The 11,983-nt window shown below is 41.7% G+C and overlaps 1 protein-coding gene across 1 annotated transcript; it reads left to right on the top strand.

The window, feature by feature from the left end:
- Positions 1-574: 574 nt before the first annotated feature.
- Positions 575-11,259, top strand: akap8l (A kinase (PRKA) anchor protein 8-like). Its single transcript, XM_058641001.1, has 13 exons — positions 575-719; positions 1,412-1,450; positions 2,181-2,421; positions 4,388-5,003; positions 5,884-5,998; positions 6,106-6,155; positions 6,510-6,540; positions 6,653-6,758; positions 6,861-7,002; positions 7,288-7,393; positions 7,509-7,639; positions 8,152-8,247; positions 9,836-11,259. The coding sequence occupies exons 1-13, from the start codon at positions 698-700 to the stop codon at positions 10,283-10,285; spliced, it is 2,145 nt and encodes a 714-aa protein (XP_058496984.1). The 5' UTR covers positions 575-697; the 3' UTR covers positions 10,286-11,259.
- The last annotated feature ends 724 nt before the right edge of the window (positions 11,260-11,983 follow it).

Genomic DNA, 11,983 nt, shown 5'->3' with positions numbered 1-11,983 from the left:
ACATCGGGCGATAGGCGGGGTACACCCTGGACAGTTCGCCAGTCCATCGCAGGGCCACACACAGATAGAGACAAACAACCATTCACTCTCACACTCACTCCTATGGTCAATTTGGAGTGTCCAATTTACCTATCCCCACATTGCATGTTTTTTGGACTGTGGGAGGAAGCCGGAGTACCCGGAGAGAACCCACGCACACACATGCAAACTCCATGCAGAAAGGACCTTGTTCCAACCGGGGCTCGAACCCGGGTCTTCTCGCTGCAAGGCGAGAGTGCTAACCACTACACCACCGTGTGGCCCGGGTCTTCTCGCTGCAAGGCGAGAGTGCTAACCACTACACCACCGTGTGGCCCATCCTGATGAAAGTTCATCTCTTAATTAATTATCCGCGAAACAAGCACAAACTGCTGTCGTCACAAAACTGAATCTTTCACTATATTACATGTTATTAATGGAGGGGATATCTATCCATCCATCCATCTATCTATCCATCCATCCATCCAGCGCCACACTCCTTGCCGGTCGGTGGCGCTAATGGTCCTATACGTTTGCCATCTGCGAACAAAGCTCTCACGAGCAAGAGAAGAAGGGAAAAATAAGCCGCACGAACGTGAACGTCACTCCCTGTACGGGTGTAACCATTGCTGAGCTGACTGAGACGGTTATATTTGTCTGAACATAGCACTGAACTATCATGCATCGAGGCTACGGCTCTGGTAAATACTCACTGGTTAATAGAGACCCCAACTGCTAATTGTGCCCTGCATTGCAGACACGTTTTTTCCTGTTTGTAGTCATGAACGAGTTTCACTGTTAGCCACCTGCTTTGTCTAACGTTTGTTAAACATATACGTTAGCTCCTTTTTTTCTTTAGGTTACAGCCACACTATGTCGAAAAACAAAGACGCGTTTACGCATAATGTTTCCAGTATGTTGAGTTCATATTTAAATATATACATTAATTGAACTCACGTTGGCGAAACATGGCTCGCTGGGCTAGCAACTTCGACACCATATTTTTTGCTAATATGCTAACATAGCGAGTTGAGTGGCCCATTGTTGTCGGCGGTAGATACTCTCGGCTAAGGCTAGCTAGCTAGCTAGCTAATTCTGTTAAAATGGAGTCAGCCTTGGAATACGATATTTGTAAAAGGATAGGCATGAAAATGGCCGCCTCAATATAGGTGTCTTTCATACAGTATTTCTTACATTACCGTCAGTAATATTGCTGTGGTGTTCAGTGGCGAGTTCGCCGTTGTTACTGAGACTAAAACAGAAGGCTCTATTCTATATTTTTCTCAGCCAAAATGTCTATTTGGCGATCAGATTTCATCTTCCGATCTAGTTATGATGTCATTGTTTGGCAATTTGTTCAGCACTAACGTATGCTTATTAAATCCTTCTGTAGGTAACTCCAGTTGGGGAGGTGGAGGATCAGGCAACAGAGGTATGGAAATATGTTCTGCACAAAAATTCACGAAAACAACTTTGTCCTAATGTAGAGAGTCAGATTTGGGTGGTATTGACAAAAATATTTCGATGTAATCCTGACATTGATATGGCTTAATGTATGAGTACTTTTGTTGTATGTTTTGATTTTTTTCATTGAATTTATAAGCAAAAATGTATGGCTTCCATCTATTTTGTAAACATATTAATCTGTTTGAGTGTCTATAACTAACTCAATCAAATGCTCTGATTTCTCAGCTTCATGTTCAGTTTAAATGTGTTTTAGCAATTGAACATACAGTGTAATTATTTATTAATAACTTTTTGGGAACACATCCAGAAAATATGGGAAATTTATTAAAAAAACAAATAACTTCATAGCCTTCACAGGTATTAAGTATTTTGTGTGACCTACCCTTACACTTCAACAATAGCATGACCCTGACTCTCCTGTGGTACCCTAACTTATAGTATTGGTAAAACTGGTGTTTGTCATATTTCATTCTGTAGAGTATCTGCTGTGAAAAAGATCTATTATGTCAGGTTTATTCAAGACATGCGTGAGCATTACATATACACTTGGAGTTGAACTCATTGATAACTTGCTAATATATAAGACCAATTTTAAGTCGCATCATTTCATCCCAAATTTATATATATTCTCTGAATTTGACAGACTAAAAGGTGGTGATGGTTGTCTCATTAATTTATTGCTATTCCTCTGTCAGGCTCTGGCTTTGAGCTGTATGGAGGGTCCTATAAGGACTCAATGTCTGGCCTTGGTGGCTATGGAGGAGGTGGCAGTGGAGGAGGTGGCAGTGGAGGAGGTCATATGAAGAGAGGTCTATCTGGAGCATCCCTGCTCTCATCTTCAGGCACAAATGCAGATGCAGTCATTGCCAAGATCAACCAGCGCCTGGACATGCTCACTCAGTTGGAGGGTGGGTTGAAAGGGAATCGTAGTGACAGGTAAAAACAACATTCCTCATCCTAATCCATGCTCTCTTCATTAATCGAGTACCACCACACATCCATGGCTGTAATAAGTGTTTTGTCATGGTACAAGTAAAATCACAGCACTTGTCACTGTGTAGCAAGTGGTGTTAACACCCCCCCAAATTATCCCATTACAGATGAACAGTGTTTAGTACGGTTTTGAATGCACTCGGCTATATCTTCTGACCCAATCACTCAAACCACAGCCAGAAGGGATTCAGAGACATGTGTTGTCACCTCCTTGCAAATTAATCCTCAAAAAGCAAGAAAGACTGCCCACTTTCCTCCTTACATCCTTTTACCCAGTGCAGTTTCAAATTGTAACGTTACACCTCTCAATGTCTATATATTGATTTATTTGTAGGTGCTTACACAATATTGACACGGACCATGACATAATTACCTTTTCTCAAAAGATAAGAAAATTTATTTCACCGTCGAGCTGCATATGTCATAGATTCCCTCCCTACCAGTTAATCTCTCCCTGTTTCTTGGGCAGAAACACTGATACACAGCAAATACACTGCCAAAAGAGCCACTTTTACAGTTGGACTGCTTTTAAGTACAATTTGGTTGTCACGATGTGAAATCTGATCACAGGCGATGCATTTTAACGCCGGACATGAACACGCAAAATCAGTGCTGTCCACTTGTTTTCACTTGAATCTCGGGACAGATGTTAATACTTGGTCTTAAAAGGGTCTTTGATTGAAAGCAATGTCTCTTAGAGTCATCAACACTAAAGAATACCCAACCAGTTGAGTCTTTTCTTATTTTTAGACTGGTATGGAAAAGGTCTCAGAAAATTGTGTGATAGAAATTATACAGTGAGCCACTTAAGCCTTATAATGCTGTTGGCAATTTATAAGTCAAACATGTTTGTCCTTGTTTGGGTTCTGTAGAAGAGTTTTTTGTAAAATATATTTTTTACATTACATTTTTAACACAATAGCCAAGTCAACACAGTTACGGTAACGGTATTGATCTTCTTAAAATGATAACGTTGCTCAACTAAATAGTCCAAGAAGGCGTTTACTAATATTTTACACCCAGTCTTGTAAAATATGTATTTCTCAGTCTTGTTTGGGATTGATAGGAGTGTGATATGCCTCAGGAAATCAGGAAGCAGTGATTGCTTGCTTTGTTGTGATTTGTCTGAGTGCTGGAAAGAAAGATATCCCTCTGAACCATAGATGTTGTGAAAATGCATGCCTCCCCCCTGCTGGAGACTGATATCCTTGCACATGACACCAGCCCATCTTTATGTAGCTCTCCATGGACATTACTTTTGTCTTGACTTCGATTTGTACATACGCCTTCTGTCTCTCATCCTCCATGTGACCTAACCATTTGTTCTGGCTTTAGGTTGCACACGTGATGAGTTTTCAAGTCTCGCTTGATATTGTTTTGTCAAGCTGAATGTTCACCGAAGGTTGCTCGCTGTATTTACAAAAAGTGACTATAGTCCTGGGAAAAGTTGTATCCCCTCTCTGAATATCCACTATGATCAGTCAATGTCTAGGATCTTGCACTTGTCACAGAGCATCATTGGTTCTGATGGACCATGTTCATGCCTGTCCAAGGCCTGTCCTTCAACAGGGAATCTGTGTGTAAGGAACTGCATTTCTTTAATCTGCAGGATACTGTTTGACCTCCAACAGAAAATGTGGTTGGATGAAACTGAACAAAATAATAAAGAGAAAATTATTGATGAAGTCATAAAAGACCACAATTAGTGAAATAAGTTGTTTTGGATCATTAAATTCTGATCTAATGTGGTTCATGGAATAAAGCTGGGAGTGACAAGAAACAAAAAAATGGAGAAAGCAAGACGATGGAGGTGAAGGAATAGCAGGTGGAGAAATCCAAACCTGACTGCCCTCCCTGCCTCCCTTGCTCTCTGCTTTTCTCTATCAATCCTCTCCCTCCCTCCCCGCAGGTTTGACCAGTACGAGTCATTCGACTCGCGCACGTCCTCTCTGGCCTCCTCCCGAGATCTCTACAGATCTGGCGGCAGTAGCTATGGTTATGGTGATGACCGTGGGGACAACCTGCTGTTGGGTCAGCGAGGAGGCTCTGGCTTCGGAGGGGGAATGGGGCTTGGGGGAGGAGGAGGAGGCTTTGACAGCCTGTCCTCTTCCTATGGAGTCGCTAAAATGCGACAGAATATGAGGGAGTCCTTCGGCAGTGGCCAGGGAGGAGTTTCTGGAGGTGGAGGATGGGCTGGAGCAGGCCGACGTTCCCCCAGAAGGGGTGGAAGTGCCGGGGGGCGAGGAGCTGGAGGAGGGTTTGGAAGCCACAGGTCTGATCCCACTCCATTAGGCGGTGGAAGGGGAAGTGGTAGTGGTGGCCAGTCCCACCGCGGCCACTCTCCAGGAGGTGGAGGTGGAGGTGGTAGAGGCAAGCTCCCATCTCTTCTATCCAACCGCATGTACCCCGAGAGTGGGGGCTTCCATCAGGGTTCCACCCAGGGGCCTCACGACTTTCCTGGGAGGCATTTTGGCGGGGGCCCACGAGCTGGCCGCCAGCGAGGCCGCAAAAGACCCCTCAACAAAGTAAGTACGTCCAGCCAAATAAGACCCCCCCAGACACTGGGCAAAAGTTAAGCACTTTTTGATTCTTACTCTTTTTGTATCCTCAATCTACTGGCAAATTAGCTTTAAGTGCTAGTGCCTGCTATGTGCCATCTAAAAGAATGGGCCTCAGTACAAATCCCTGTCATTACGTTTTTGACACATGACTAGTTTATACAAACTCCTCCCAGCCCTGTATGAATGTGGTTAGAAACAAAGTTACTGCCCTGTTTGTCCAGAAAAGTCAAGCGACATTTCCCTCTGCCCAGTTAGTTGTCTTGTTTACCTGTGGGGATGTTGATTTCTCCTCCATAGGTTTCATTTTTATTTTTTGTCTTATGTCCCAATCCTAGGTGGTCGGTTTTAACTAGGGATGAGTATCGGTATCAGTCTGCTTCTGGTCAAAATCACTGGATCGGGAAAAAAATTCTGATAAAATTTTTCAAAATAAAATAAGTCATATCACATGCTTCACTACCTGCAGACTGTAAAAATCCTCACGTAAAAAAGTAGCAACACCATTTTAGTTGAGTCAAATTCATGAGTGCAGAATATTTGTTACACTGGAGTGCGGTCTTTACAGCTTAGTAGTTTTAGAGATGTAAGGTGTCTGTATCTGACTGATATCGCTATTGGTAGCTACTCAGTGTTGTGATACTGGTATTGGACACGAAAAAGTCGCATCAAGCCATGCCAAGTCTTAATATAAGGCACACGCCACTGAGGAAATTAGCAGAGAAGGTGGATGAATGGAGTTGGCTAATAGGCTTAAATTTAGATTTCAGTGATGTATTGATAAGCTGTAATTTTATATTGTCTTATTTTTTTAGAGGGTGTATTTTATTTTTTCAACTGCTTGTAGCAGGTGAAGCCACAGCGTGATGTCCAGAAGAAGAGGAAACAGATGCTCACAGCAGCTGACGAACCCGAGTCAAAGATAAATAAGACAGAGAGGGCTGGGTCAGAGGTCCCTCAAGGTATTCCCTCAAGTACATTTGTGGACGTCCTTGAAATAACCTCGTTACTTAGCAGATTATGTTTCTAATTTGGTCTGTCCTAATGTTTATTTGCTCTGTTTTCATAGAGCAAGCTGAGAAAAATGGGGATGCCAGCGAACCAAAGGCTGCAGCTGAGGTGAGTAGATTTTTACTTGATTTTTTTTGTTATAGTGAACACTTTCTTAAGGCACTAAAGGATGCCGTATGTTCCCAATTGATAGACTAGAATTGGAAGCATTAGCACATTGACTTCTACTTAAGGCCCATTTGTGCAGGTGCCAACTGACAGCAAATGCATAACCTGTGTGGTATCACTTGTTCTGACGGCTTGCTTCTGTTCATGTGGATCACTATTAGCTGCCACAACGATAACAACCACTCCTCCTGGGGTTCAAACATAAAATACAACACACACCACATGATTTTTTTTTTCCCCCACAAAAAGTAGTTGTCCGTTCCTTTTCATAAACACTGATGTTTTTCTTTACAGGAGACAACACCTACTAAAGAGGGAGAGAAAGGTGAGCTTAGCTGAAATTGCACTCACTGAGTTTATGTTACTACACCAGCTTTTTACCATTTGCCTCCTTGTGGAGATGTTGGTCTAATGTCTGCTCTTGTTCTCTTGCTCAGCTGCAACCAAACAGGAGCAAAAGAAAAAACCACAGGGCAAACAGAGTCCAGTGCAGAGTCAAGACAAGCACCCGAAAATGAGAAAGAGACGGGGCTTCCTTGAAAGGTAAGAGGGCAACATAAACAACAAACACCATTGTTTGTTTTTCTCTGTACACCACCTCACTGAAATCTATCGTTATTTACTCATGGATTATAACAATTTCAGGATGATGTTCGCCTGCTCGGTCTGCAAATTCCGTTCTTTCTACAAGGATGAAATGGAAACTCACCTTGAAAGTCGCTTCCACAAGGACCACTTCAAGTTCCTCTCAGGCCAACTGTCCAAGCCCACCACAGATTTCTTACAGGTGACTTAAGATTGGTCATACATCACAGGTTCAATCTTTCAGACTGTTTATATTTTTGCATAACGAGATTCTGACACTGACCCCATAAATGTTCAAATCTTTAAAACAAAACTTGAGCTGTGTGTGGAATTAACGACCAATTGACGTCTTTTATTTAAGTTTTCTCCCCACCCTTTATACTGAATAGTAAGCATAGCAGCTGGGTGTTCCGTTCCACTTGACGGGAAACACGGCATAATGAGTATGAGACGTAACAAACCAGTCAAAATTTATTTGTCTTTGTAGGAGTACTTGCAGAACAAGTTCACGAAAACGGATCAAAGGGTCAGCCAGTTGGAAAACCACAATGCTGCCATCTGCCAGGTGTATAAAGAGCAGGACCTCACCAGAGGTAAGCAGTAAAAGTTTTGTGCAGTGTTTTGTTTGTGTGTGTCTTTGTAATCATTCACCCGAGATGGCATGGGTGAAATAAAGGCTCAGTTCAGACATTTCTCACACATCTGCAGATCTTGGTATGGAGCACTTCATGAGGAAGGTGGAAGCTGCGCATTGTGCCGCATGTGACCTCTTCATCCCCATGCAGCTACACCTGATACAGAAACATGTCAAGTCTCCAGACCACAACTACAACCGCAAGGTATGTCTGTTTATCTCTATGTGGATCATTTCTTTATAGCTAATAGGCTTTGGCAACCATACAAGTAAAATCATAATCTAGGGATGGGAATATTGGTCCAAGTCTGGTCAAAATATCTGGATCAGATGTCAGATCATTGGGCTGTTTAATGTTCTTTTTGGGAGAACAATGTTTGTTACACAGTTGAAAAATGATGTCTTTTGAAATGACAAATTATTGAACAGCTTCATGGTTTATAGATGGTCTAAAATTACGGTGTCGGTATCACAAGCTTGTGATATCTGTATCAGATACAAAAAAGTGGTATCATCCTATCATAAACTAAACCTTTACCAAGGCTGTTACCCGAGTGTCAGTACACTCTTGAATATGTATCTTCATCTGGATCACCACCAAAAGCTTAATACTTCTTCCTTGTGCCTTAATGTAAATGCAATTCTTTCTTTTTTTTATCAAAAGTTGTAATTTCAAGCTCTGAGTACAATGTGAGAATGTTGTTTCTTTCATTCAAGGCAATGATGGAGCAGTCAAAGAGGGCCAGTCTCTCGGTTGCTCGAAGCATCCTTAACCACAAACTCATTGGCAAGAAGCTGGAAAGTTACCTCAAGGTATGTAAATCATTTCTGTGATGAATGTTAGACTTTCTATGCTCACATTAAACTAAAATACATACACGAGTCCAGCACGTTTGCTGTAGACCTGGTCAAATTTACAACCCTGACATTAAAATAAGATGGTGAACAGAGTAGAAGTTGTGTAAATGGTGTTGTGAAGGTTTTATCTCCAAATACATAATGAAAAGAAGATGTCCAGTATCAAGAAGACAGGAGAGCTTTGATTAGTAATTCCATAATAACCTTTTGGCATAATGTAACTCAAGTGAACTGGGAGTGATATACACCTCCTCTAGTCTGTGTCAAGCTTCTGGAAATCCTGGCCTGTGACTGGAGACTTCGACTAATCACAGGACAGATGGAGATGGGGGCGCTGCCATTGCTTATTCTACTGAGCAGCTGTGTGTTCATGTGTCCAAAGTTGAAAAGTATCTGCTTCTTAAAAAGTAGAGTCTAATGACGTGTCTCCACTACATGGTCTCAGCTCAACTCGCCTCTACACAGTTTGGTTCTGTTTCCATTACAATATAGTACCTCCTCAACGTAGGCGGAGTTACCACAGCACGGCTGCATTAAACTGCTGTGACGTTTTACACACGACACACACAAACTAGTGACTTGTAAAGCTGATGTTTTCAGTGTACTGAATCGTTAAAACCGTTAATTAAATCGTCTTATGCACTGTCGTCATGTGCGTATGATGTTGCTTTCTGTGCGTACTACACTGCTTCCTGATATCACAGGCGCAGATGCATCAACGCGCGGAACTGGACATGAGAGGAAACGCTTTGCTTAATTTTAATGTGAAGTTTGAGACCATGCTGTATAACACCACTATATGGGAAGAGATTTATCGAATAGTTGTGGATGATTTTGGGGACTGGGGAACACTGAAATAGACAATGGACTACATGAAAACAAGGTATAGAGAGTGTATTTAACACATCCAGTGGACTGGCGCTGTGAGAAACTGAATGCTTCTTCAAGCTTATCCAGGCTTAAAAATTGAATATGTACACACACATTTACTGCTAGTCTATTTGTATTACCTGGGGTCATTTTTCCAGACCCTTTTCCCCAAGGTGAAAGTTGCCTTAATCCTTAATGACATTGTCTGGTAATGATTACTGACATGGCACATTCGGACGGGACTAAATTCACTGAGGAGCTCTGGTAACTTAACCCCACCTATCCGTGTAAAACTAATCCCGTCCGAACAGGACTTAAAAGTCAGTTGGACGATAAACGTGTCTGACAAGTGCGTGTGTCTGTGCTTCGCTAATGAAAAGAGTTCAAGGCAAAGAGCTGGCATCCTTAACATAGGTGTCGAACAACCTGAGGATGAGGCTCATTGATCAACTGTTTTTCACACAGTCCTGCCTACTGCTGCTTTCAATATTTAATAGGATTTTAAAAAACATGATCTGTTGTAGTTTGTTACAGAACATCCCTCGAATTATAAAGACTTAACGGAGGTGAAAAAAAACACTTAAATTATGCACTTACTGCTTTGAACCACATTGTTCTGACATCTGCATATACTGTGTAAAGGTTCCCCTTACAAACACACTTTCTTTTGCAGGGTGAAAACCCTTTTGTTGGTAACCAGGACGACCAAGATCCAGAGGACTCCATGTTGATGGATGTGTCAGAATTGGAGTTGACCAGTGAGACAGCAGATGGGCAAACTGAGGTAGCACAAACCACAGAGGAGCCGGTGGAACAGGGAGACGCAAGCCAAGAGGTGGCTGAGGGAGAAGCAGCAGCAGCACCACCACCAACACCACCAACAACAATAACAGCAGCAGCGGCGGCAGAAGAAGAAGAAGAAGAGGAGGAGGAGAAGATGGAGGAGGAGCAAGAAATCTGTGGAGAGGAGGAGGGCTTTGAGGTTGGAGAAGAGGAGGAGGAGGAGGAGGAAGCGACATACGTGGTACATGATGAGATTGGGGAAGAGGAATTACAGTGTGACGAAGCAGAGGATAAAGGACTGCAGGCAACAGTTGAGGACAAAGACAAGAATCAGGAATGACTTTGTCTCCATGGGTGTAATTTCTTGACCCTGATATCTGTTTGGACCAGTCGGTGACTCCCACTGTCCCGTGCAACCTCATTAAGAAATACAAACATGCGCTCCCACCATTTTTCACTGACTAATGACTCTCGGCTTATTCAGTGTCATTTTTTGTTGTTACGGGAACAGTTTTGCATTTTGAGAAATCACATTTTTTTGCTGATTAATTAGATACAGTATTGTGGTATTAGGAGTTAAGTTACCATCAAGGAGCATGTGGCCAGTGTTGTCTCTCCCCTGGATGGGATGCCAGTCCATCACAGAATGCACTTCTTGTGGTAACATAAAACATTTTAGACCTGATGTGTTTCATGGAAGATGGAGGTAGAGCTGTTACCACATGTACTCTCGAGCAAACACATTGACAGTGGACCGGTCAGTCTGTCGAATCCATTTCTGCTCATCATTTTCAGAGGTGTTGGCAGAATTGGTTTTGATTTAGGAGAAAACCAGGCTATTATATGTAATGTTTCACTTCACAACTCAAATGTTATCACAAACACATGCTGTGTCCATTTTCTTCTTCAAAGCTAGGGTCTGTAATTTGTTACTGTGAAGCTTATTTTTTTTTTCTTTTATCAATCTCATTTGTTGAAATCCTGTGTTGTTGTTTTTTTTTTGTTTTTTTTTTTTTTTCTTAAAGGAAATCATAAACATCCCTGTGACTGTAGCTTTTGCTATACCATTATAAATGCAAGATATCGTTAAAAACAGGTGAAATGATGGACTGGTGTGTCTGTCAAAATCCATTACATCCGACCTGACTCCCTGCGCACACCCTGTGTGCCTGTGTAGACTACTGAAGCACAAACAATAGTCAGGAGTTTGAGTGTCATGAGAAAGTGCAACCAAAAATCACTGTTTCACAACAGACAATTACTTTCTAAATTTTGAGGATGCAGCTTTGGCAGCATTTCCCCCCCCCCCCCAAATTGTAGCCTGCTATTGCTACCTTTTCTAAATTTAAAGACCCTAGCTTGAAACCCTTTTTTTTTTAAATGACAAACTCTTCCTATTATCTGGTGCCTTTTGTTTGAAATTATTCTTTGTCTAGGTTTATTTGTTATGACTTTAAAAAGTGATGATTTCTGTAAATTTGAGACACGGTGCACTTTGTTTTGCTTCTTTTACAGAGTTGACATAATGTCATCGCGTTCTGCTTATTTCCAGTATTCATGGTGAATAGATGTTGCTTTCCATTCTTTTGCTCAAATGTAGAACGTGGAGGCTTTTTCGTCTTCAGCTGCAGTGACTAGGATACTTGACTGGACTCAACTGTCAAAATGTATATCGGTCGTCATCAGCTGTTTTGTTTCACTGCAACTAAGAAATAAATTTGTTGAATAAACCTAACCTTTTTTTTGTCCTCAACTCGTGTGTGGTAGTCTTGCCATTCTGGCAATTCAGTGTTATATTAATTTGCATCGATTTATCAGTATTTATTGTATATGTATTATCCTTGGAATGGCCCCATGACCAGTTGCAAATTGAATTTCTAAACTGCCTCATTATATGAACTTAAGGATTTTCTTATGACTACCCTTCATTTTATGAATACTGTATGTACCATGTCTTTTAAATTGTAAACAAATCAAATCCAAATTTACTTCAAATGTTGAAGCACTCTTATTTTAGAATGATACAACTTTGGGCATG

This window comes from Solea solea, chromosome 10 (genome assembly GCF_958295425.1).
Source record: "Solea solea chromosome 10, fSolSol10.1, whole genome shotgun sequence".
Lineage (NCBI taxonomy): Eukaryota > Metazoa > Chordata > Actinopteri > Pleuronectiformes > Soleidae > Solea > Solea solea.
Note: the sequence above shows the minus strand (reverse complement) of the source record. Positions and strands in the feature narration are given on the sequence as shown.

Bases quoted from the DNA above. Each gene is read 5' to 3' on its own strand.
- akap8l (XM_058641001.1), top strand. From the start codon at position 698: ATGCATCGAGGCTACGGCTCTG. The intron at 720-1,411 runs GTAAATACTCAC...ATCCTTCTGTAG, and splicing joins GCATCGAGGCTACGGCTCTG to GTAACTCCAGTTGGGGAGGT. The intron at 5,999-6,105 runs GTATTCCCTCAA...CTGTTTTCATAG, and splicing joins TGGGTCAGAGGTCCCTCAAG to AGCAAGCTGAGAAAAATGGG.